This window comes from Oncorhynchus kisutch, linkage group LG24 (assembly GCF_002021735.2).
Source record: "Oncorhynchus kisutch isolate 150728-3 linkage group LG24, Okis_V2, whole genome shotgun sequence".
NCBI classification, from domain to species: Eukaryota; Metazoa; Chordata; class Actinopteri; order Salmoniformes; family Salmonidae; genus Oncorhynchus; species Oncorhynchus kisutch.
This window is the reverse complement of record NC_034197.2, coordinates 9,171,309-9,198,553: the sequence shown is the minus strand read 5'-3', so window position 1 is coordinate 9,198,553 and position 27,245 is coordinate 9,171,309. Positions and strand designations below refer to the sequence as shown.

The following is a 27,245-nucleotide window of genomic DNA, read 5'->3' as shown; positions in this document are numbered from 1 at the left end:
CAGATGAGAAATAATCATTTGAAAGGCTTAATCGAATTACAGAAACGACTAAACTGCAGTCGAACCACTTGATTTGCTGTGGAGACGAGGGGTGGGAGCATAAGACTGACGCTAGAACTTCCTTTCCAAGAAAGGTTTTAGCAGTTCTGGAAATATATATGAACTTTCTGTGCACTATGTAGGGAATTGGGTACCATTTGCGACGCACTCTCTGTCTTTAGTCACGGGTTCTAATCTGGCCTCTCTCTGACCTCCATAAGACTCTTGTTTCAATGTTGACTTTATATTGACTAGTTCCCCAACTGTAAAAGGGAACTGAAACTAAATACTCCAGAGATAGTGTGAGAAAGTTTCTCTGGGTTCACTGGATATGTTGATCTACTGGCATGAAAGTTGATGAGGGGTTTTTGGTCAATTTTGCAATTCTTGCATTAGTTTTGATCTTATTCCCCCCCCCAAAGAAACATTTTGTCTGTTTGTTTAGTTAGTTTTCCCAATTTTGTCTCGTTTGCTCTACAGACTGGTCTCAATATCCGCTGTGCTGCTCGTGGCAACGTCACTTCGCCCGAGTTTACCTTTAAAACAGTTGCACTGTACCTACAGTGCATCTGTTATTAACATAGCTAAGACTTCTGAGTAAGTTTGTGCCACGTAATAATAAAGTCACTCAGTGTCTGGCTTATCTAAGAACCTGAGCCTCATCAAACTGAGGTTATCCCTGATTTAACTAGCCCGGTGTAACGAGTGCGCTGAGAGTCGGGAAGCAAGTTCAGGGAGTGAGTGTTTTAATAAACAAATAACACGTAACACAAACAACGCACCAACATGAAACAGAGTCAATAACACCCAAGGAAAGAGCCAAGGGGAGTGACAGATATAGGGAAGATAATCAAGGAGGTGATGGAGTCCAGGTGAGTGTCATGATGCACAGGTGCGCGAGACGACGGTGACAGGTGTGATGGCTAATCAGCAGCCTGATGACCTAGAGGCCGGAGAGGGAGTGTACATGACACCTCGTCCCAGATCTCTTTGTGCTGTCTTGCCAACTCCTGTGGTCGTTGTTATGCTATGAATTGGCAGCAGTTATTCATCATTTGAATAACTCGTGGTAATGTCCTGCCTCTCTTTCAGTAAGTGCAGATAGACATTTGACATTTCTTCGCTATGGCTCTGGTTCCTTCACAGTTTCGATAGTAGTTAGTTGTTTCAGACATGCTGTATGTTAAGAAAGCGGAAGCCCAAACAAACTCTACTGATCTTTCTAACGACTGACTCCCCAAAAATGAAACGACAAAATAAGTTAACATATAAAAAGCATATTCCTCTTGATAGACAAATGACTAGTAAAGTCTAGGAATGTTCAGGCCATTTCAGGAAGTCCGTACAGCGTATCCCAATCAAGAGGAAAAACAACAGTCCATCCATTAGTCTTAGTCTGGCTCAGATGCTAGTTTCCACCCATGTTATTGAAGACACCACTGCAGGGCTGAAACTGGGCTTCCATGATGGCCCCGGAAAGGGGCCACCACAGGGGAGCTGTCCCCCCGTCCCTCTTATATGACATCATCACAGATTGGAGTTAGTAAGAGATGGCAGCACAGAGGCCGTTCTATTCTCTCAGGGTTCTGTGCCCTCACTCTGTGGCAGTTTACAAACAGACAGCTGGCAGTTTAACTTGCCTTGGCGGGCTCCTTGGCCTTGGCCGCCGCCTTGGCTGCTTTCATTTTAGATTTCTTAAGTGCCTTCTCTTGCACTTCCTTCTCTTCCTCCAACTTCTCCTTTTCCTTTTTCTTCTCCTGCTTATCCGATTTGTACTTCCAGACTGGAGGCTCCAGGTGGCCCTTGTGCCTCTTCGTCTTCTTCGCCTTCTTGGGTGTTTTTTCCGCAGACTTAGTGAAGGTGATCGTGGGGATGCAGCCGTACGGGAAGACACTGTTCCGATTCGCCAAGGAATGGGGGAGGAAGTTCTGGACGCCGTTTGCAGCCGTTGAGACGACACTGCCCCTTCGCTTCGTGTCTGAGCAGCAGTTGGCAAGCAAGAGGGAAGACGACGCCGGCGCCGGCGTGAAGGAACACTTCACACCGTTACTATGACACACGGAGCTCTCCTCCAGTTCCTTGCTGCTGTGCTTTTCCATCAGCTCCGGCACGGCCAGCCGCCGCTTCCCGACCTCGGGGGGGCTGGTGGGGCAGAGTGGCCGGCAGCCCATGGAGACTAGTGGACTGTGGATGGACGTTGTCATCCTCACCATGTGGTCCAACACCCCATTGTCCTGAGGGTCGTTGGGGAAGCTGAAGGTCAAGCTGTCCTTCAGTCGCTGGGTCAGGTTCTTGGGGGCCATGGCTTTAGAAGATAGGAGACAGAAGAAGATTACTTTATTGTCAATATAAGAATACATGCCATTTAGCAGACGCTTTCATCCCATTAGTACAGAGACACTGAAATGTGTCTTTTTCCTTTATACCTACCCACCCAAGACACACACACAGCCTCCACACATGTGTCCGCTGCAATGCAGCAGCACCCCTGAAGCAGTTTAGGGGTTAAGTGTTATGCTCAAAGGCACAACAACAGGTGATGTAGCCTATTTAGGCTTGCATCCCTCCCCGATATATTTTTCCCAGTTGGAGCAGGGATTTGAACCAGCAACCCTTCAGGTTCTCGTCTCTCAAACCTTTAGCCACCAGCTCCTTCAGCTCGGGCCACTCCATCACGTAGCTATCGCAGAACTGTTCGGCGATGGGACACGCCTGGAGGCGACGGAGACGCTGCAGGACCTCGAAGCGACTTGTCTTCAGGGCCCAGTCTGTTATGCTTTTCCCTTTGACATCGTCCACTACGTTGATATCAGCACCTGGTAAGTGGTCAGGGAGAGACAGGGAGGAGGGGAATGTAGAGAGAGAGAGAGACAGGGAGGAGGGAAATGTAGAGAGAGAGAGAGACAGGGAGGAGGGAAATGTAGAGAGAGACAGGGAGGAGGGAAATGTAGAGCGAGAGAGACAGGGAGGAGGGAAATGTAGAGAGAGAGACAGGGAGGAGGGGAATGTAGAGAGAGAGAGAGACAGGGAGGAGGGGAATGTAGAGAGAGAGAGAGACAGAGAGGAGGGAAATGTAGATGCATACAACCTTGAGGGAAACTGGGCATGATCAGATTTTCAGAAGGTAACTTGTATTCAAAGTCAGCATAATTGCCCCACCAAGTGGCCATTAAGGGAACACAAAATGGTGCAGGGAGATACAGAACAGGAGATAAAAAATAAAAAAACACACTATGAAAATTGTTACCATTTGTTTGCCTTGACTAATTACGAGACAGCATGATGATGGCCTTGAATAAATGAATGCATCTACAGTTTTGAGGCAGGAGAACCTAAGGTTTCCATTAGGGTTAATTGGTTAATTAGCTCTTAGATGTGTCATTGGAGTCATTATTAGCAGTGTCTATTTTCAGAGGCTTGTCCTCAACTATTCATTCAACACATTATAAGGCATGTCGGTGTAATACATTAACACAGGAATACTCCCAACCCGCCGCTCCTTATGGAGAACACTACGTAAATAGGGTAACATCATTTTGACCTGTCTTTGGCTTAGGAACGTGTAACAGGTGTGACTGAGTGGAATATTTCCAGAGTCGCGCCTATATCAGTCCTGGTAAATCCACACAGGGCTAGCTAATCCAGTCTGTAACCCAAAACTGCTAGTCCCAGATCAGATAAGAAGATCCGAAAGGAAAATCCTTAGAAATCCTTAGATTTGTCCCTTAACTCAGCTAGGTCTGTGTCATCAAAATCTGTCATAACCATACACTTGGTCTGTGTCTGAAATGGCACCCCATTCCCTATATAGTGCACTACTTCTGACCAGGCTCTTGCTTTTTCTTTCTTCACGATAACCATAGAAACATAATGAATAAAAGAACAGTCATTCTGTTTCTACGTTGACAAATTGACAACCCATTTCACCCTAGTACCTGTGCATTTACTGTTTCGAGAACAAGACAAAAGATATGTTCGCAAATTGCCAGTGAGGATTTATGCCACTTGGAAAAGGAAAACCCACGAAAATAGCCCTTAGAAGACTTTCCCACCCTGAACTCAAAGAACTCCAATTTCTTGATTTGACTGACTCCAGCCACTTACCGGCCATTATGAGGGAAGACACACAGTCCTCCCTGCCTTGTATGGCTGCCTTGATGAGGGCAGTGAAGCCTCTGATGTCCCTCACCTCCAGGTCTACCTTAGGGTAGTAGTTCAGGATGAAGTTGAGGATGGATATGTAGCCTGGGGGGGGGGGGGGGTTATTAGGAACGTTGTTGTTACAGTACAACCACATAGAAAATAAACTCCGGGGATCTTGATACTCCACAGATTTACTTGATCTTGTATGTTATTATACACTTTTAACAAACATTTCCAGTACAACCAACATTTATGCTTCAGCAGAATGCACTGCGACAACGGTAAAGTGATTTATTTTCCAGATACTTCCCTGATTGCAGTACTTTTGACCACTCAATCATAGGCCATGTTAGAGGTTGAAATGATATGATATAATCATGCCAACTCTTGCTCACCCAAGCTAGCCATCATAATATCGCGGTGCTTACCGGCCTGGGCAGCGATCATCACTGCCGTGCTGCCTTCGTTGTCCTGGTGGTTGATGTCTATCAGTGGACACGTGTGTAGACCGTAGACGATGTCCACGTAGCCTCTGGAGACAGCCAACATCAGGCCATTCTGACATGGGGACAAAGCAGAAACAAAGACATGTGGTCATTATCTAGGTGTATGCTTTCATGCACCAGCAACCGGCATACTTTTGGTCATCCTCCTTGTGGGACCACTTACATTAAAACCAACAGTCGAGTAACTGACTTAGTGTCAGCTAACCCTCTCAGGGACCGGTCCACATCATGCTAGAGACCCAAGGACCAAAGGTTGAGAAACTCTGCTCTAATTTACAATATCTGGGGCCAATATGGTTTCGATGATAGTGGTGGGTAGTGCAAGGAACACCAGAGAGAAGTATTACACTTCTCTATTACACTTCTTATGTTACTATTGATCGTGTGGGCGAGTAAGGTGTGTGTGTGTGTTTCTGTTTGTTTGTGTATTCTTACCCTGCCGTTGATGTCCAGCTCCATGACTTCTTCCTTAGTAACCCCCCTCTCCAGGACCCTCTGTAGGGTTTGCGCCTCGTTCCTGTTACAGGCCTCGTACAGTGTAGAGGTGGTGCCTCCTCCACCCCGCCTCATCTCATAGTCTGGCATTATGGAGTCCTCAGACACCAAGCTGGCCGTTTCAGACTCATTCTGAGAGAGTTCCGAGTCCTCGGATGGGCCGGCGCCCAGCTGCGGGTCATTTAGTGCATGAGCCATCGCTAGACCTCCAGGAGCCCCAAGACGAGGGGATCACACCCAATCAAGAGGCCTCCTCGGCCCCCAGAAGGATGGGATCAGAACCTGTGGAGGTGGAAAGGACCCTGCCTCTGCCCTGCTGATAATGACCGCATCCTGGAGGATCTCTGGAGGAATGGACAGACAAACAATATGACTGTCTGGAGGGTCACAGACAAGCACACACACACACACACACACACACACACACGAACACACACACACACACACACACACACACACACACACACACACACACACACACACACACACACACACACACACACACACACAATATCACTGTCACACTCGAGCATCACACAGAGACCTCTAATTCAGTTACACATTGTGAAACGACTGGCTCACTCAATTATGTGATGTAGCAACTGGCTCGCTCAATTATGTGATGAAGCAAAAGTCCTGTTCGTAACCTATTATAGTACGCTTGTCTTCCCTCTCCCCAACATATCATCTGTTTTGGATCAGAGTGTTGTTCAACTGCTCATACAGCGTCTCTCAAACCTCTCTGATTCACAGTACAACAACTCAAATAAACCGTCTAGCTGGTGTCTGCAGACATATATTGTAGAAGAATAGCCATTAAGGCTGTATTTACCTTACAATCAATGACCAATGTGACAACAAAACATGTTCTAATCATTAGCCTACATACTGTAGTTGGTTGACCCTCTCACGTCCATATCTTTCAATCAATCTTGATCCGTTAAATAGCTTGCTCCCTTTCATCCTTTTAAGGTTCTCATTGACCTGAGACAGCACAGTCGTAACTCTTACGTTTTCCATTGACAGCATGGTGTGAGTGTATGGACAGGTCCATTGATTGGTCCAAGTCCATGTGAGGTTCTAAAGTGGATGAGCCTCAACTCACCCCCTACCTGAAGTGAGCCTTAATGCCTGATTCATCTGAATTGCGTTTGTTCAGATATTTTCTTTTTCACATTGTCCTTCTCAGCACGGTTCCATCAACTATGGGGGATACGTATCCAGGCCAGTACAGCTCGACTAGGGCTGGCTCGCTTAGTTCCTATGGTGTGAATCAGGCTGAGGAGAACCTGAGGAGGACCTAGCCAGGTGTGACTGACAGGAGGTGATGTAATCTGAGCCATTACGGCAGTCAGAAATTGTCGGCCCTCTTGTCCTTCTGCACTGTGCAACCTGACAGCAGCGGCGGATTTAGGCACAGGCGACATGGGCAGCCGCCCAGGGCGGCATCTTGCCGGGGCGGCATGGGGCGCCCGCCCGCCCGCACAAAAAGATTAAACAGAAATAAATGCATAAATGAAAAATGAAAAACAATATACAAATATATTCTGAATGGTGACATTTGCGCAATCGGTTTTCTATTGCTCATTTGCATGTCACGTCAATGGTATCATGTCACCGTGTGGAACTGTGGGTCAGTTAACTTTGTCGGAGTGGGCACCCTGATTCTAGTTTGTGAGCTAGGCAGACTACTGCCTGAGAAGGTCATCCACTCAGAAGTACGAGATGGGGAGGGGGGCGGGGTAGGTTGACCTCAGGTCTCCCCACTAGAAGCCCGAGGTAGGGGGAGCGTGGGGAATCTATCAAACAGAGTACCTCTAACTTTGTACCGTACTAATGCAATTAATAATGCAATTAGTTGTGAAATTTAGTTTGTGTGTTTCTTATTTGAAGTGCAATAGTGTAATAATCTGGTTCTCTACTTTCTAAGTGTGTTATTCTATTTGTGTATTTGTGTGATATAGGATTTGTGAAATTTAGTTTTATTTGTGTTTTTTTTTTGTTAGCACTAGGGTAATAGTGTAATAATTTTATTATTTTTAAATGTGTATTTATACATTTCAATTTGTTCTATTTGTCTTTGTTACTTCTTTTTGATAGTCATGAGTCGTATTTTTGTATATATTTGTATATTTATATAGTTGTAAATGTTATGATTATTTATTTGTGTTGTTCCAAATATCTGAATAAGAATGACAGTTAGTGCAGAATGGTGCATCTTCTTGTTTGTTGTGGGGCCCCCCCTTCTTGTTTGTTGTGGGGTTCGTCCAGGGAGCCATACAAGCTAGAACCGCCATTGAGAAGATAATGTTTGGTAACTGGCTTGAGGCCTAGATATCAGGACACCCTACTGGGAGACTTGGTGCTTGATGATTGATCTTGTACTGAGATCAGTGGACATAGATATCAGATCTAGTTCCGTTTAAATAAATCCTTGGGGGTTTTAACTTCTTCAGGATCGGTGAGTCCCCTGACGTTGAGCTAACGCAGGCTAATGCAATTAGCATGAGGTTGTAAGTAACACAAACATTTCCCAGGACATAGACATATCTGATATTGGCAGAAAACTTAAATTATTGTTAATCTACCTGCACTCTCCAATTTACAGTAGCTATCACAGTGAAATAATACCATGTTATTGTTTGAGGAGAGTGCACAGTTTTGAACATGAAAAGTTATTAATATACCAATTAGGCACATTTGGGCAGTCTTGATACAAATTTTGAGCATAAATGCAATTGTTCATTTGATCAGTCTAAAACTTTACACATACACTGTTGACATCTAGTGGCCAAAATCTAAATTGCAGATGGGCTGGAATAACACGATGGCCTATCTCTTGCATTTCAAAGATGATGGTACAAAAAAATACAAAAGATTGTTGTTTTTTTTCCTTTGTATTATCTTTTACCAGATCTATTGTGTAATATTCTCCTACATTCCTTTCACATTTTCACAAACTACAAAGTGTTTCCTTTCAAATGGTACCAAGAATATGCATATCCTTGCTTCAGGGCCTGAGTTACAGGCAGCTAGATTTGGGTATGTCATTTTAGGCAAAAATTGAAAAAATTGTCAGATCCTTAAGAGGTTTTAAGACCATCGCTGAGCACACATTTGCTATAAGTCTGTTCTGTAAGCTACTCTCTCTTTTCATTTCCCCTGAACACCAGATGTATTTTGTTGTTTCCTACCCCGCAGCGGTTGGCTTTTAACAATATACATGGTCTTAGTCTACTCATTAGTCTAAAAGCTTCCTTTCAGTAGGATCTAGTTAAAACACAGAGGGGAGCACTCTACCTCTTCTAATCCCACAAGCCTTTGCTTTCATTCCTCTGCTGTTCTGTCGTTCCTCTCAGAAGAATGAAGATCAGTATCGCTACAAGCCCCCTTCCTCTCTCTCTCTCTTTCTCTTTCTCCAAAAACTTCCACTGAAAAATATGATTTGATTAAGTTCTATGATCTGTTGTTTATCTGAACAACAAACTGTGGAAGGAGAAAATAGGTTATAAAGGTAACAACAATCCACAACCAGTGTTGCCTCTGATAAACTCCCCAACAAACAGACTAGTGGGACCATGACCTTTGACATAGTTATAAACCAACCCACATCCACGACACATCCATGTCTCACCATAAAAAGTCTCTATCCAATAGGGTATTCTCCTCTTGTTCCTCTGTTTACTCCCTCTCTCTCTCTTCCTGGGTCAACACTGCATTAGCATCCCCTCTTCCTCCTCTGTTTCTCTCTTCCTCTGGGATCTTGGAGGAGTCCCAGTGACATCAGACTCGTGCTTCTCCAGTTATAGACCCCTCTAACCTCCTCCTTCCCTCATCACACGGTGTGCCTCGCTCTGCTTGGCTTGGCCACTTAGCCTAGGCTGTCCGATGGATCACCACCACCATGCAATCCTCCTTCCAGGTCTTTACATAGACACTGAATGCTAAGTCAGGCAACAGGCAGCCTGAAGCTGCTGGTCTAATTTAGTCGGGAGGCAGCATGCTCTCAGCTCTCATCCCGATTACAGGAGATTTACAGGAGGATTAGAAGGCAAGGAACAACAGCAGGAGGAGCAGTTCTCCTGACAGGCTAGCAAGGAGCAGAGCAGGAGGGACTGCTCTCTTTTCTTTCTCCCTGTTTTTTACCCTTATGTTGCATATCTCTTTTCCTGGTCTGCTCTCTTTCTCTGTCTTTAAAAGTTATTCTACATCTCCCTCTCCCTCTCTCTTTGTCTCTCCTCTTTCTTTCTCTCTCTCTTTCTCCCTCTCTCCCTCCCTCTCTCCCTCCTATTCTTCTCCCTCTTTCGTTGCCATTCTCCATCTTTCTCCTTCTGTTAGCGCTAGCCTCTCTAATGGTCTAATCCATTTGAAGGGACAACAAACTAACCCTGCTGTTACTCCGAGCCAGGGGCCTAGTCAGTTAATTGTTCCAAAAATGGCATGCAAAGGACACACACATGCACGCGTGCGCGCACACACACGCACACACACACACACACACACACACACACACACACACACACACACACACACACACACACACACACACACACACACACACATACATACGCACGCACATATAGAGGGAGGGAGGAGCACATACCCACATTCACACACAACATAATTGTTCACAGAAAGATGTCTGCTATAAAATGAGGTAACATGGACGATAGGTTACAATCACTTGAAATGATACACAGAAGATGCTTAGAAATGTGTTTTCAGTCCCAATAGTATGCAATTTGTCATCAAGGTGTGCACCAGCCTAACGGAGAGCTTACTGACTAAGTAAGTCTGCCCCTTACTGGCTGTTTGCAGAAGCACAATAGAGCTCCAATACAGTTCAAAATGAATCAAATCTAATCAAATGTCATTGGTCGCATACACATGTTTAGCCGATGTTATTAAGGGTATAGTGAAATGCTTGTGTTCCTAGCTCCAACAGTGCAGTAATATCTAACAATACACAACAATGCACACAAATCTAAAAGTAAAATAATGAAATGAAGAAATATAGAACAATTAGGGCGAGCAATGTCAGAGTCCGGAGTATCAAAAATTGAGGGCCAGGCCCAGCCAATCAGAATTCGTTTTCCCCAGGATGTGGAGGTCCCTGGGTTGGCGTGGTTACACGTGGTCTGCGGTTATGACGACCGCAGACCACGTAGGAGGCAGCTTAAGGTAGAGAAATGAACATTCAGTTACCTGGCAACAGCGCTGGTAGACTTTCCTGCTGTCAACATACCAATCGCACGCTCCCTCAAAACTTGAGACATCTGTGGCATTGTGTTGTGTGACAAAACTGCACATTTTAAAGTAGCCTTTTATTGTCCCCCAGCACAAGGTGCACCTGTGTAATTATCATGCTGTTTAATCAGCTTCTCTATATGCCACACCTGTCAGGGGGATGGATTATCTTGGCAAAGTAGAAATGCTCACTAACTGGGATATAAACACGTTTGTGCACAAAATATGAGCGAAATAAACTTTTGTGCCAAGCAACATTTCTGGGATTTAAAAAAATGTCATCTCATGAAACATGGGATCAACACTTTACATGCTGTGTTTATATTTTTGTTGAGTATATATATATGTGATGGGATGTATAGACATTATGGACAGTATGTGGACAGAATATATAGTATATCTGAAGAATAGATAGGATAGAATAGTATATGTACAGAAATACTTGAATCGGATGGCATTGACTACAATACAGTATATACATATATAATGGGTAAAACGGTATGTAAACAGTATGTGCCAGTGCCAGTGCTACATGTGTTTCAAAGCATCCATGTCTTAGAAGCACTAAAATAGCCCTGAGTGTACAGTTTAAGGGTACCGTTGAGCTGAGCCTCTTAAAACAAGCCTAAGGCAAGGACATTATCCACATCCAAAGGTACCTGTGCTCTCTGAGCTCTCTGCCCCTCCTCTCACTGACAACACTAATGCAAGAACACCCACATTTATATAACTATGCCTATCATAGCGAGCCCTTGTGAAAACCACTGTAGCCATACACATAAAACAAACGTCAAAAATCTGTCAGATATCGTCGATTGAAGCACCTGCCTGGCATTAAGAGTTCGTTAGACAACAGACTGCTGTTGCTGTTGCTGGAAACACTAAGGGCTTCCAATCTCTGTCAATCCTATCAAATGTCTCTAGGCCCATTGAAGACGTCTCATAGCTTATCAAAAGCTGCCTTAGGCGTTTCTGTCAGATCAACTTTGCAGTACCAGTGAAATGAACTTTCAAGACAACAAAATGCTGTAATATTCACTAAACTACAAGCTCCATAGAACAAGAAGTGGTAGGCATTTATACAGTAGGAGGTGTGTTGGAATACTAGGCTGCAACATCTCAGCCAGTCATTCAAGGCACAAAGAGATTCAGAGAGATTCACATGATGCCACATGATCACACGGTTAGTACTCTGGATTTTGTACCCAGTGATCAGAGTTCAAATCTTGGTAGGACCTGGCTGGTGTGACAGACAAGAAGAGAAATATCATTTACATTTTTTGTCATTTAGCAGACGCTCTTATCGAGAGTGACGTTCAGTAGCAATTAGGGTTTAGTGCCACGTTAACAGAATTTCCAACTAGTCGGCTCGGGGAATCCAACCAGTGACCTTTCTGTAACTGGCCCAACACTCAAAAACCGTTAGGATACATGCCGCGGTTAAACCCCCCTGGAGTCAATTGATGGTAGACTTTTGTCCGGTAGTGTATATATATATATATATATATATATATATATATATATAAACACATTTCCTGAGCCTTCTTATATCTCCTATATATAGGACAAACACTTCAAAACCTTATTCCTTATGAGTTATTTTACTGTCTTTTTTTGCCATTTCTGAATGTCTTATTCAATGCGTTTCTATGGGATATAGTAGTAACGTCCAAATTCAATATTTTAAAGGGGTCCTAAAAATTCAAAATCAAATACGTAAATGATCCATGGTATGACCTTCTTCAAACAATTCCACATGTCAGCTTAGAACCCAGGGTCAGTCACTACATCCCCCAGAGAAGAGAGAAGGGAGGGAGGGAGAGGGGTCAGAGAGACCGGGGGAATGAGAGCGGGGGAGAGCGAACGATGGGGTGGGCGGGGGCGAGGGGGTAGAAGCGGAGCGGAGGAGACATCAAGCCTCACTATCAGACTTTGAATCCAGTGATCTGAGCTCGAACCTCAGTGCAATCTGCCTGGCTTTTGCACCTAAGTGGAAATTCAAAACCTGAATCCCATCGCAAATGGCACCCTATTCCCTATGAAGTGAATGAATTTTGACCAGGGCCTGAATAGGGAAGTGCACTATATAAAGAACGAGGCGCCATTTCGTGCAAACCCAGAGAAGAGAAGGAATGACTGTTGAAGAGACGACTAGCTCAGTCTGTGGGAACACAGACCCATGTCATGAAAAACAACATGCCTTTCTCCACCTCTTAGAAGGGGAGGTTGAATCACAAAAGATGAGACTGCAACTCCACCCAGTACCAGACAGGGGCAGCAGAGCATAGTCCACATGCGCCAACCATGTAGTCTATGGCCGCAACAGTTGGTGACAGCTCATGTCCACCAGAGGCATCAAACTCTTTGGAGTTACGGAGGAAGTCATTTATTGTCAATGGAGCAGTCCGCAACGCTACGTTGGGGGTGCCACACTAGGCTGCGGTATGTTATGTGTACCGCATGCATTTACTATGGTACAAACGGAAGTACACACACAGACTCCAACTAGCTAGCTTTTAGCTAGTTGCAAAGTGATGTACGTGTGTGTCAAGTACGGAAAATGTGGGCTAGACATCTGGCAAATCAAAATGCATATGCATCTGGCGGACATTGGGTATGAGTGTGTTACGTTTTCACAGTGGAAACTAACTGAAAGATTGGAGATTTTACTTGTTGTCCTATGAAGAAGATTAAATCCAGTTGAACATGTGAATTCAATTTATATTTTTTCAATGGATGACATTTTTATAAACATCTTCCAAACCAGACATTTCCTGATGTTCCCTTCCATGCTGATTCATTTGTCTGGATGCAAATTCTTTCCAGAGTCCTAATGAATATTGAGGTTACAAAATGGGGAAGTGCCTCGGTGTGTGAGAGTGACAGAGTGAGTGTGTAAGTTGATTTCAGGTTCTATGGTGTACTGAATCCAGCAATCCGAGTTTTTGTACTTGCCTGTCTTTTGACCTTGATGAAGTAATGAGCCCAAACTCACAGAGTAGGAGGGAGACCAGCCTGGTCTCATAGACCTCGCCATCACGGTTGACAACTCCCCAGTGCAAAGAACCTTGGCGTGACCATGGACAACACCCTGTCGTTCTCTGCAAACATCAAAGCAGTGACTCGCTCCTGCAGGTTCATGCTCTACATGCTCTGCCTCACACAGGAAGAGGTGCAGGTCCTAATCCAGGCACTTGTCCTCTTCCATCTGTACTACTGCAACTCACTGTTGGCTGGGCTCCCCGCTTGTGCCATCAAACCCCTGCAACTTATCCAGCCCGCTGCAACCCGCCTGGTTTTCAACCTTCCCAAGTTCTCTCATGTCACCCCGCTCCTCCGCACACTCCACTGGCTTCCAGTTCGAAGCTCGCATCCACTACAAGACCATATCTGCTTACCTACGGAGCAGCAAGAGGAACTGCCCCTCCCTACCTTCAAGCTATGCTCAAACATTACACCTCAGCCCGAGCACTCCATTCTGCCACCTCTGGTCTCTTGGCCCTCCCACCCCTACGGGAGGGCAGCTCCCACTCAGCCCAGTCCAAGTTCTTCTCTGTCCTGGCATCCCAATGGTGGAACTAGCATCTCCATGAAGCCAGAGTCCCTGCCCATCTTCCGAAAGCATCTGAAACCCTACCTCTTCAAAAGTCTTAATTAAATGATACTCCTCCTCAGCTCGACCCCCCCAATTTTTTTTTTTAACCAGCACTTGACCCACCCCCCTAGCTCTGACTCAACTGATAGCTACGTTATTGCCTGTGATATGGGGTTGTCTCACCTAGCTATCTTAAGATAATGCACCAACTGTAAGTGGCTCTGGATAAGAGACTCTGCCTAATGACTAAAATATAAATGTGTAGACTAGATGTACCATAGTAAATGTAAATACGGAACATTTTGTATCATATGTTACGTTTGGTATGGTTATATAAGACAGAAGGTTACTTAAGTCAAAATCTAAATAGGGTGGATGGGTTCGCATATAATGCAAACGTCTAGCAACCAAAAGACTGGCCGTTTGAATCTCATAGAGAACAAGTTTAGCTAATTAGCAACTTTGCAGCTACTTACTACTTTTTAGTTACTTTGCAACTACTTACCTGACATGATGACTCCTTGCTGTCCCCAGTCCACCTGGCCATGCTGCTGCTCCAGTTTCAACTTCCACCTGACTGTGCTGCTGCTCCAGTTTCAACTGTTCTGCCTTATTATTATTCGACCATGCTGGTCATTTATGAACATTTGAACATCTTGGCCATGTTCTGTTATAATCTCCACCCGGCACAGCCAGAAGAGGACTGGCCACCCCACATAGCCTGGTTCCTCTCTAGGTTTCTTCCTAGGTTTTGGCCTTTCTAGGGAGTTTTTCCTAGCCACCGTGCTTCTACACCTGCATTGCTTGCTGTTTGGGGTTTTAGGCTGGGTTTCTGTACAGCACTTTGAGATATCAGCTGATGTACGAAGGGCTATATAAATAAATTTGATTTGACTTAGCATGTTCGCTAACCATTCCCTTAACCCTGACCTTAACCAACTAGCTAAAGTTAGCAACAACAAATTGGAATTCGTTAACATATCATACACTTAGCAAATTCATAACATATGGTACGAATTGCAATTTGTAACATACTATGCAAATTGTAATTCGTAACATATCATACGAAATGAATGATGGACATCCTCAAATTAATACATACTATAAGAAATGTACCATATCATGCTAATTGGTGTGTCTCGGATTAACTTTTACTATGGTACGTTTACCCCTGATTCCAGGTTGGTGAGATAGAGAGGAAGGGGTCTGGGGATAGAAAGAGGGGGCCTGGGATGGGAGAACTAAGTTTAGCCACAGTACTGGTTCTAAAGACAGCTGTGTGCATGGCTAATATTAGACTGTTGGCAGTTTCCAGCACCGATCTTAACTCTGCTAGACTCCTCTCTTGCAGGGATCTGCTAGATTATTCTCAGCTATGTGCCTGGTTGACAGCCTCTTCCTCCTCGCCCATTCCTCCCCTCGTCACCCACGTCTCTCCTTTCTCCTCCACCCCACCTTCATAATTCCTCCTCTCGTTCTGAAGAGCAAAGCCCAAAGTTCTATCGCTCTACAGCATCACCAGTGAAGAATGAGTCTGTTAGAGAAATCAGCCCCATATTTGTCCATGCCAAGTAGGCTCTGGCAGTGGAAGGGCGAGGAACTAGTGTTTGGAGTTCTCGGAATGTGTGTGTGTGTGTGTGTGAGTTTGGAGTTCTGCAAGGAATAACGTGTGACTTCCTGACTCCAGGCTAGATGAGAAGAGGGAAGAATCAGTGGTGTGACATACATTTGGATAGCCTTCAAGTTATTAGGATGTGTGCGTTCGTGTGTGTGTGTGTACCTGAAGCGCTATAGTATTAGTATCTGAACACCGACTGGCACAGGAGGTGATAGATGAGACACAGAATTGGATAGACTGTTTAGGCACTCTTGCCCCAGCAGGCCTTAATGGGGAATGTTATTTCACTTGTTTTTGCTGTAGGTTTTAAACATGTAGGTCAAACATTTAGGCAATGATGTCATAATGTATCTGTATTGTGCTTTTCTATATTTTTGATTTGGTTTTCATGTTTCCCCCACAGCTTCCCCTGCTGGGATCTCTTGATTGGGCCAATACTGACTGATTATTTATAATTATGACCACCTGTGTGTGGTATCGTTTTTTGTGACATTGATTGCCATTGCCATGGCACGGTGAAGAAGGGCTTATACCCAATGTTCGTACGACAATAAAACTGGACCTTTACATTTATTCACCGGAGTGCTGTCCTATTTATGTACTGTGGATTATATATACGAGGATTCAGCACCCAACCTGAACGTATATAAGGTGGAGTCTAGCACCTTGTCTACCAGGCTGATGGTGTGGTCAGTGACACTTTGCTTCTCGAAAGTCCAATATCTTGAAAAGCTGAGTGCTGACACGCAAAACATTTTGGACTATTGTTTTTTTGGGGGTGGATTTCCCCTTCAACCTAACACCTTTCCCCTTTAACCTAAATCTGATCTCAATCAGATCACAAAATGTGTCTTTAAATCATGTACACCTGTCTAAAAATGTGGGCACACTCAGAACGTGGACAAGATCAAGACAAACGACACGTCGGCACCTAGGATATAAACAGGGCTTTTGTGGATACAGGCTATGGTCCCAACAAGCGATGACAACAACCAGATGCAAGTGCAGGCAGAGGCACCATGCCCATAGGGGGAACAGGGGCCAGATTTGTCAAATAACATTATTAATTTATCTTCTCTGTAATACTACTAACCACTTGATAATGTTATGAAGCTCCCAACCTCATAACTATCTACCAAGACGCTATCCTCATATTTTGTGCCCCCTCAGATGTTTGAGGGGCATGACGCCCCTGTGTGCAGGACTAGAGGAATGTGTACTAATGCTCTGTGGCACATGGACAAGAGCTTGTTGTTGTTGCATTGTCCAGAAGGAACCTGCAAGTAAGCATTTTGTTGGACGGTGTGTTCTGTGTGTATCCTGCACATACCACTAATAAAACATGAAACTAGGCCGTTTCCATCACACCCGGTGGGTCTCAATCTACCGTAAATACACCATCACCAAGCACTTATCAGGCCAATCTCTCACTGCAGAATAGCAACAACGCTAGGCTACTGCTTCTCCCTGCCTGTGAATCACTTATCTGAGAACACATCTGGGGTTGACTAAGTACTTGAGTGTGTGTGTGTGTGCGTGTGTGTGTGTGTGTGTGCGCGTGTGCGTGCGCGTGCGCGCGTGTGTGCGTGCAATCTGCAGAGTGAGTCCACTGTTACTGTATAATCAGTGACTGCGTAATCTAAATGGAGGCATCCTGCACTGAGGGGCAGTGTGCTGCAGTCCTTATTTGGGCCTGTCCTGACCCTTTATAGTTCACCCAAACCATGTGTCACACCCTCAGACAAGGGGAGAGATAAAGAGAGAGAGAGAGAGGGCCATAGGGACGAAGAGAGTTAGACTGTCAGGAGCAGTAGAGAAACTGAGAGAAGAGAGGGAGGGGAGAGAGCTCGAGGAAACGAGGGATTGAAGTAGTTAGGGGAAGTGGGGGACTCTAGGAAGTGGGGTGGAGGAAGGCAATGATGAGAGGGGAGAGACAGACGGAAAGGGGGAAGATAGGTTTGGGGATGGGGAGGTGATCATGGACAGCCAATGACAACAAGGCAGGAGAATGTTGAGGTAAAAGAAGAAAAGAGAAGAAGAAAAAGGGAAGAGAAGGTAAAAAGAGAATGCCCCAGGGCAGCACATCTCAGCGTGGACCTAACAGTACACTCCCTGTCCACTGAATTAACCAGAGGAGGAAGGGGGAAAGAGAGATTTTCTGGACAGAATAAAAGAGAGGGGGATAGTCAGAGAAAAAGAGAGAGGGATCTACTGAACAGAGGAAAAAGCCACTTGGGAGAGGAAAAGAGGAAGGGATCCATTTGGCAAAGGAAATGGGAGAGAGTGAAGGATCTACTGAATAGAGGGGGAAAAAAGGGAAGGATTGTATTTTCATCCAGAGGGAACCCTGTATAGAGGGGACTAGGTGACCTGAAGAAGAGACACTCTGAGCCACCACCTGTGTGTATGTGTGTTTGTGTGTGTGAGGACAGGACTGCGCTCATCCCAGCAAGCCTGGGCACACTCTTAGTCCCAGGCAGCGTGTGTGTTTTGTGCGTGTGTGAGTGTTCCAGCCAGGCACGCTCCAGACAACAACATGTTCTCCTATTCAAAATGTAATTGTTTAGGGGTATGCGAGATACTCTGACTCACGCTCAGTGTGTGTAGGTGCGTGTGTGGTGTGTGAGTGAGTGTGTTTATTGTGTTTGTGGGTGTGTGTGTGTACTGTGTGTGTGTGTGTGTGTACTGTGTGTGTGTGTACTGTGTGTGTGTGTGTGTACTGTGTGTGTGTGTGTGTGTGTGTGTGTGTACTGTGTGTGTGTGTGTGTGTGTGTGTGTGTGTGTGTGTGTGTGTGTGTGTGTGTGTGTGTGTGTGCGTGTGTGCGTGTGTGTGTGTGTGTGTGTGAGTTCCTGTGGCTCAGACCAGGCCAGGACGAGACAAGGCAGCGGCTCTAAACTCTGGCACCGTGCTTTGTAGGAGGAGAGGTGAAGGAGGGAACAGACAGAGAGAAGGAACAGTGGAGAGGAGGGGGAGAGAAACAGGGAGAGGAGGAGTGACAGACTGTGGAGGAAAGGAGGAGGAGGAAAAACCGTGGTGAACTGAGGAAAGGAAGAACGGCAACAACAAACAGAGGGAGGACCTACAGGAGGAGAAAGTGAGAAAGGAAGAAGGAGAGAGAGCAAAGTAGAAAAGGAGAGGTTTTTGAGGGAAGAATGAAGGCGCTTCAGAAGAACCAGGGGCGGACAGACCAGATGCTGGGTGCTATGGCTGACATGCTGACTTCCTTGGCATTGCCCAATCAACAGTGGGTGAGTGACGTATCAAGTTTGGTTGGTGGCAGTGTTGTTAATTGGTGTTGTTTTATTGGGTTGCGATATTCTCTTCACATTCAGCACTTCTTTGGTGCGTCCTAGAGATAAGCTAGAATAGAAATGGATTGTAGTCCAGAAACGTGTGTTGTAGTCCAGAAACGTGTGTTGTAGTCCAGAAACGTGTGTTGTAGGCCAGTGCAATTATAACAGGTTATTTGTTTCTTATGGTTTTGGAAATCTCTGTTGTAGATTAAAATGACCAAATAGGTCATACAAGTTAATCAAAGACAGTAAAGTTAATGACCTAACTGATTTCATATCAGGAACATGAAACCCCTGTTCATATGTGTGAATGGAGACAATAGTGCAGACTTTATTTTTAGCAATACTAGCGTCTTTGAAGTGTCCAGAGTTTCCAGTACTCTAATGGCATGACCCTTAACCCTCGTCTGTTATAGAGATTAGGTCAGACAACATCAGATGGACTGTTTACAATGCAAACACATTCCACAGATGAGATTGTGTGTGTGAATATGTGTGTATGTGCGCACGCACGTGTGTGCGCATATTGGCATGACCCTTAACCCTCATCTGTTAAAGACAATAGGTCAGACACTCCTCAGATGGACTGTTAACAAACATGTTCCACAGATGAGAGAGAGTGTGTGTGTGAGTGTGTGTGTGAGTGTGTGAGTGTGTGTGTGTGTGTGTGTGTGTGTGTGTGTGTGTGTGTGTGTGTGTGTGTGTGTGTGTGTGTGTGTGTGTGTGTGTGTGTGTGTGTGTGTGTGTGTGTGTGTGTGTAACCCATTATAATCCGATCAGTCATTGACATCAATAACATTCTCAACAGGAACACCAAGCTACATTTGGACTTTAACACATTTTTTGATAGCTTGATTCTTAAGGATAACTCTTGCTTAAGGCAAGTCACACAAACAGACGGGCAATAAGGACAGAAAGGGACAGAGAAATACACCAAGAGGGAGGGAGTGATAGAGAAAGGGTGGGAGAGAGTTCAAGAGTGAGAGACAGGGAGAGAAAGAGCGATAGAGAGACAGGAAGACTAACATAGATAGACAGAGTAATAGGTAGAGAGAGCAAGTAGGATACGTGAGAGTGTGTGTGTGTGCCTGGTTGTCTCTCTTCAGTGGTTGGGAGGAATCTTGGATGTGTCTCAGCCACAGGAATTGGAGTAGTACTGATTAAGACATCTCCCCTTAAACAAACTCATGAGATTCTAACTAAGGCTTCCCTCTCTCTCTCTGTCTCTCTCTCTCTTACCCTCACTGCCTCTCCGTCTCACCCTCCCTTCCTCCCTCTCTCGCTCCTTCTCTCTCCCCCTCCCTCTTTCCCTCCTTCCCTCTCCCCCTTTATATTTCTCTCTCCCACTCTACCTCCCTCCCCCTCTCTCCCCTCTCTCTCTCATGACTGTTTTATAAACACACAACTGCTGTAGGCCTTTACATGGAAGCCAGTCAGATGCTAAATTAAATCAAAACGGTGTGTTACAGTGCAGTATCAGACACGATATGTCATGTGTCAATGTGCAGCGGTTAGGACAGAGTCAGGCGCAGGACACAGAACTGAGTAAAATACGTACTTTACTCGAAAAGAAACAACAACATTTCCACGAAGAGAAAACACACCATCTCACAGAAGTCTCGAACACTAAACAAAGAACAAACATGCACAAAACCATGTGGGAACTAGAGGGTTAAATAGGGAATAAATGATAACGTAATGGGAACCAGGTGTGTACAATCAAGACAAAACAAATGGAAAAAGAAACGGTGGCAGCTAGAAAGCCGGTGACGACGACCGTCGAATGCCGCCCGAACAAAGAGAGGCACCAACTTCGGTGGAAGTCGTGACAGTACCCCCCCCCCCCCCCCCCCCCCCCCCCCCTGATGCGCGGCTCCTGTAGCGCGCCGACACCGGCCTCGGGGACGACCTAGAGGACGAGGCGCAGGGCGATCCGGGTAGAGACGGTGAAATTCCTGCAGTAAGGAAGGGTCCAGGATGTCCTCCACCGGCACCCAGCATCTCTCCCCCGGACCGTACCCCTCCCACTCCACGAGGTACTGAAGGCCCCTCGCCCGATGCCTTGAGTCCATGATGGCTCGTACAGTATACCCCGGGACCCCCTCGATGTCCAGAGGGGGCGGAGGAACCTCCCGCACCTCAGACTGCTGGAGAGGACCAGCCACCACCGGTCTGAGGAGAGACACATGGAATGAGGGGTTAATACAGTAATCAGGGGGAAGCTGTAACCTATAACATACCTCGTCTCCTCAGGACTTTAAATGGCCCCACAAATCGGGGACCCAGCTTCCGGCTGGGCAGGCGAAGGGGCAGGTTTCAGGTTGAGAGCCAGACCCGATCCCCCGGTGCATTACACCGGGTCCTCACTGCAGTGGAGGTCGGCGCTCGCCTTCTGTCGCCTGATGGCCCGTTGCAGGCGCACATGGGCAGCGTTCCATGTTTCCTCCGAGCGCCGAAACCATTCATCCACCGCAGGTGCCTCAATCTGGCTCTGATGCCACGGTGCCAGGACCGGCTGATATGCTAGTACACACTGGAAAGGGAGACAGGGTAGTGGAGGAGTGGCGGAGGGAGTTTTGGGCCATCTCTGCCCTGGGGATGAAAGCCACCCACTCCCCCTGCCGGTCCTGGCAATAGGATCGCAGAGCCCATTACTCTGGGGGTGAAACCCTGAGGTCAGGCTGACCGGGACCCCCAGAAGTTCCATGAATGCCCTCCAGACCCTCGATGTGAACTGGGGACCCCGATCAGACACTGAGGTCAGGCTGACCGAGACCCCCAGAAGTTCCATGAATGCCCTCCAGACCCTTGATGTGAACTGGGGACCCCGATCAGTCACTATATCCTCAGGCACTCCGTAGTGCCAGAAGACGTGTGTAAACAGGGCCTCCACAGTAGGGCCATAGGGAGACCGGGCAAAGGAAGGAAAAGGCAGGACTTAGAAAACTGATCCACAACGACCAGAATCGTGGTGTTTCCTTGTGACAGAGAAAGATTCATCACGAAATCCACCTATAGGTGTGACCACGGCCGTTGTGGAACGGGTAGGGGTTGTAATTTCCCTCTGGGCAGGTGCCTAGGGTTCCTTGCACTGGGCAAACACCGAGCAGGAGGAAACGTAAACCGTCACGTCCTTAGCTAAAGTGACCACCAGTACTTCCCACACTGTCCGACCGATACCAGGACGACCAGAGGAGACGTGTGGGCCCAACAGATCAATCGATCACGGACATCAGACGGAACGTACAGACGCCCAACTGGACACTTGGTGGGAGTGGGCTCCGCACGTAGCGCCCGCTCAATGTCCGCGTCAACCTCCCACACCACCGGTGCCACCAGGCACGAAGCCGGAAGCATGGGAGTGGGATCCGTGGACCGCTCCTCTGTGTCATACATCCGGGACAATGCGTCTGCCTTAGCATTCTGGGAACCTGATCTGTAGGATAGGGTGAAAACAAAAAACGTGGCCTACCTTGCCTGGCGAGGGTTCATTCTCCTCGCCGCCCAGATGTACTCCATATTGCGGTGGTCAGTCCAAATGAGAAAAGGGTGTTTAGCCTCCTCAAGCCAATGGCTCCACATCTTCAGAGCCCTGAAAACAGCCAACAGCTCCCGGTCCCCCACATCATAGTTTCGCTCCGCCGGGCTGAGCTTCTTCAAAAATAAAGCATAGGGGCGGAGCTTTGGTGGCGTACCCGAACGCTGAGACAGCACAGCTCCTATCCCAGCCTCAGACGCGTCCACCTCTACTATGAATGCCAAGGAGGGATCAGGATGAGCCAACACGGGAGCCCAGGTAAACAGAGCCCTCAGGTGACCAAAAGCCCTGCCCGCCCCAGCTGACCACTGCAATCGCACCAGTCCCCCCTTCAGCAAGGAGGTAATGGGAGATGCTACCTGACCAAAGCCCCGGATAAACCTCGGGTAGTAGTTGGCAAACCCTAAGAACCGCTGCACATCCTTTACCGTGGTTGGAGTCGGCCAATTACTCATGGCTGAAATGCGATCATTCTCCATCTCCACCCCTGACGTGGACAGGCGGTGCCCTAGGAAGGAGAAGGACTGTTGGAAGAACAGACATTTCTCAGCCTTGATGTACAGGTCATGCTCCAACAGTCGACCAAGCACCTTGCGTACCAGGGACACATGCTCGGCGTGTGTAGCGGAGTATATTAGAATGTCGTCTATATACACCACTACACCCTGCCCGTGCAGGTCCCTGAAAATCTAATCTACAAAGGATTGGAAGACTGATGGAGCATTCATTAACCCATACAGCATGACGAGGTACTCATAGTGCCCAGAGGTGGTACTAAATGCAGTCTTCCACTCATCCCCCTCCCGGATACGCACCAGGTTGTAAGTGCTCCTGAGATCCAATTTGGTGAAGAAGCGCACCTCGTGCAATGACTCACATTGGCTATGAGAGGCAGCGGGTAACTTCACTTCACCGTGATCTGATTTATACCTCTATAGTCAATGCACGAGCGTAAACCTCCATCCTTCTTCTTCACAAAAAAGAAACTCGAGGAGGCAGGTGAAGTGGAAGGCTGAATGTATCCCTGTCCCAGAGATTCGGAGACATATGTTTCCATAGCCGCCGTCTCCTCCTGTGACAGGGGATACACGTGACTCCTGGGAAGTGCTGCATCTACCAGGAGATTTATCGCACAATCCCCCCGTCGATGGGGTGGTAATTGAGTCTCCTTCTTTTTACAGAAGGCGAGAGCCAAATCGGCATATTCTGGGGGATGTGCATGGTGGAGACCTGGTTTGGACTCTCCACTGTAGTTGCACCTATGGAAACACCTATACACCTCCCTGAGCACTGACGTGACCATCCCTTGAGAGCCCTCTGTTGCCACGAAATAGTGGGGTCATGATAGGCCAAGGGTGAAATCCTCATAGCGGACCAACGCTGCGTCTATTCCCCATTCGGCGTTGGCCCAATCAAGTGCTTTCCCCGACAAACAGGAGATGAGGGCGGACACGCTCTGGTATCCCGAGGGAGCCGGGTGGACGGTCGCCAGGTAGAGCTCCAACTGGAGTAGGAACCCCTGGCACCCGGTAGCTGTCCCATCATATGACCTCGGGAGCGAGAGCAGAATCCCACTGGGTCCAGGTGACGGAGGGGTGGACAGTGGTGTGGGTTGGGGTGAAGTTGATGGGGGTGTGGGAAAACTCCCTCTCTCCCATCGCTCCATGGTGTGCAGCACGCTATCCATGGCTGTGCCAAGATTTTGGAGCATCGTCTCGTGCTGCTGGACGCGCTTCTCCACTGGTAACAGAGGACTGGGTGCTGACTCCATACGGGGTGCGTGTTTCTGTCATGTGTCAATGTGCAGCGGTTAGGACGGAGTCATGCGCAGGACACAGAACTGAGTAAAAGACGTACTTTACTCAAAAAGAAACAACAACATTTCTACGAAGGGAAAACACACCATCTCACAGAAGTCTTGAACACGAAACAAAGAACAAACACGCACAAAACCATGTGGGAACTAGAGGGTTAAATAGGGAATAAATGATAACGTAATGGGAACCAGGTGTGTACAATCAAGACAAAACAAATGGAAAAAGAAACATAGATCGGTGGCAGCTAGAAAGCCGGTGGCGACGACCGCCGAACGCCGCCCAAACAAGGAGAGGCACCAACTTTGGCGGAAGTCGTGACACGATAAATAAAAACAGAAGATTCAAAGCTCAGAAGCTCATTAGAAGTTCAGAGTTCCCAGCATTGAGAATCAACTAACCCAGCTAACCATTCCAGGGAGAGAGAACGTTTTTGTAATGTTACCCATAATGTTCTAATGTTGTAATGTTCTTCTGTTTGAGTGTCCAGTTAGTTAGGGGAACGTTCTATCTATGCCAGCAAAATCCTTATAACCTTTTTTGCTTGTTTTGTTGTTAGTGTTAGCAGAACATTCCCTTAATGTCAAGCGGAACTTATCTAGAAAGTGGCTAGAATGTTCTCAGAATGTACAATATTACTGTTCTAGATGCGTTTTATGGGACGTTGCAAGAAATCAAATCAAATATTATTCGTCACATGCTTCGTAAACAGTGAAATGCGTTCTTATGTGCACTTCCAAACAATGCAGAGAAATAAAATAGAGAAATAATAGAAAAATAATAACACGTAATAATAAAAGTAATACGAAATACTTAATGAGCAATAATAACTTGGCTATATACATGGGGTACCAGTACCAAGTTTATACTGTATGAGCCCGATCCCTATTTAAGAATTTAAGCCCTTCTTACACATGCCTTTATATGCACTTCTCAGTATTCGGCATTCAGATGTACCCTTTTCAGTCGCATAACGCGCTCTGCAGGTGTGGCTACTTCGCGCGCTCTGAATAAGTGTAATTCAGTACATTTATCTTAACCCATCCCTTTAAATATGGTGTACCTTTAATTAGAAGTTTGTTGACAGACTCAATAGATTACATGGAGAGAACGGGGTCAGAATATAGGGATCAATGACAGAAAGCCATCTACGCATATTCGTTTCCGTTTCAGCACCAACTGGTAGATTGAAAAGTAATCCGATTTTTGGGGTTAGAAAAGTAAGAATGAATAAAATATATTAAAAAACAGTTTGGAGAGCCTTTACACACGAAATATTGATGAATACAAAATACAGTGGTTTGATTCATCCTGAAAGTTGTCATATTCAAGTTAAATCCATAAGATATTGGAAGGTGGAAAAAGTGTACAATAGGGGTTGAACTATAGTCCTATAAATCTACTCTAATTCTCACTAACCATGGAACTGTATGACAACGGTCCAGTCGTTATGAACCGTGCTCCAGGCTCCAGGTTTAACCTGCTACGTGCGGTCTGAGTTCCATAATGATAGGCTACATGTCCCAAATTATTACACAACCTTAACCTAATGTGATCCACTATTGCTAGCAACCCTCAGGAACAATTTACATGGTTGTGACAGAGGAAAGAAAGATCAACGGAATGGAATGACGCTGAAATAAATCTATGTCGGCATTACTGACGTGGATCCGGATAGTGGTTAATATTTAACATGATACAAATTGTACAATGAAACGTAGATAAACCCAGGCATATAATCAAAACATTATTAAACGCATGCATCAACTCGTCAGGATCAGCCCTACTGAAGCCAATAACTTGGGTCTCCAAATTTCATCCACGCAGATTATGAGAATGATGTCCTGTTTCACTGTGGAAGGAAAAATCATCTTCAACAATTGCTATGTGTATTTACAATCCCCTTCTCCAAATGGATTACTCATTTACCTAGCTCTTATAAATGTATAAATTACAGTTGCTGGAGAATGCTGTTCATTCTCTTTGGGGAAAAAATGAAATTGATGGGTTTTTGAAAAGTTGAAACTCATTTACTGCATTTCTATACAAGCAGAAATGACCCCAGCCTTAGCTGCTGTAGGTTCATTCACCTGTTGATCTACAAGCACACAGCCTATTAGTATACAGTTTAATGTTATATTAGAAATGATTCACACTGACATGTAGCATCAGCGACTGTTCAGTCAGTTTTAATGACGAATTGCATGAAGTCATCGGCTCTTCACATAGACCTCATTTTCTCAAATGACATAGCGTTCACATTTGTATTCCTAGGCAGTCCTACTCAAGACCCACACAAACAGACATCAATGGAGCACACAGATGATCATATCACATTCACATTCATTGTTAGAATATTACTCACCATTCTGTATGAATATCAGTGATGTTTCGGTAAAAAAAAGAAGAAGGGGGTAATGGGTAAACTAAACCCCAGATAAGATGAACATATAACATATGATATTTTTTAGAAATGTATTGTTTCCATTTTGATTCCATTTTAATGTCAGACTATAAGGAAAGATAGGCCACGTGGAGATGTTCATATTGAAACATATCTTATTAAGTTGATTGATAAGAATAGTACAGATTTTCTCAGAGGACCCCACATGGGGCCTCGACCCAAAGTTTGGTAACTAACCCCTCTCGCTGCTTGCTTCCCACTCTCTCTCCCTGTCTCCTCTGCTTCCTCCTGCATGCATTGCAGCCTACCTCCGTCTCACCACTGAGCACCACATCTCCGTGTGTCTCAGTAACCTACTCTCTGTAAAGCAACGTTATTATGAGCCTATTTTGTTTGCTCTGGCTGAGGTAGGCTCCATTGAACGTTAGCTTCTTACTTCCTCCTTCTAGCTGGCTAAGTAATACTAGCCAAAGCTCAATTTTACTGCAATAGAAGTCTCTGCTGGCAGCTAGCCACCTGATGGACTGATATTAATAGTATAAGCAACTATTT

General features: G+C 45.9%; 2 protein-coding genes across 3 annotated transcripts in view; one reads left to right on the top strand and one right to left on the bottom strand.

The window, feature by feature from the left end:
• Positions 1–771: 771 nt before the first annotated feature.
• Positions 772–9,107, bottom strand: LOC109869672 (photoreceptor ankyrin repeat protein-like). Its single transcript, XM_020459941.2, has 6 exons — positions 8,818–9,107; positions 5,124–5,527; positions 4,611–4,740; positions 4,144–4,284; positions 2,676–2,855; positions 772–2,344 (listed from the first exon to the last, which is right to left on the bottom strand). The coding sequence occupies exons 2-6, from the start codon at positions 5,379–5,381 to the stop codon at positions 1,671–1,673; spliced, it is 1,383 nt and encodes a 460-aa protein (XP_020315530.1). The 5' UTR covers positions 5,382–5,527; positions 8,818–9,107; the 3' UTR covers positions 772–1,670.
• A 9,398-nt stretch (positions 9,108–18,505) lies between these two features.
• LOC109869141 (rho guanine nucleotide exchange factor 25) overlaps positions 18,506–27,245 on the top strand; it is a 134,766-nt gene continuing 126,026 nt past the window's right edge. The window contains exon 1 of one of the 2 annotated variants that reach the window (XM_031803851.1): positions 18,506–18,892. In XM_031803851.1, coding sequence (XP_031659711.1) covers positions 18,797–18,892 — 96 coding nt within the window. In that variant the 5' untranslated portion in view covers positions 18,506–18,796. The remainder of the gene's footprint in view (positions 18,893–27,245) is intronic. The other variant, XM_020459051.2, reaches the window with a different exon arrangement.

What these genes read in the sequence shown, in the direction of transcription:
- LOC109869672 (XM_020459941.2), bottom strand. Translation starts at nt 5,381, where the DNA reads ATGGCTCATGCACTAAATGACCCGCAGCTGGGCGCCGGCCCATCCGAG. An exon ending in AGCTGGACATCAACGGCAGG is followed by an intron (nt 4,741 to 5,123) that starts GTAAGAATACAC and finishes TCCCCATGTCAG; the next exon opens with AATGGCCTGATGTTGGCTGT. An exon ending in GAAGGAGCTGGTGGCTAAAG is followed by an intron (nt 2,345 to 2,675) that starts GTTTGAGAGACG and finishes TATCTTCTAAAG; the next exon opens with CCATGGCCCCCAAGAACCTG.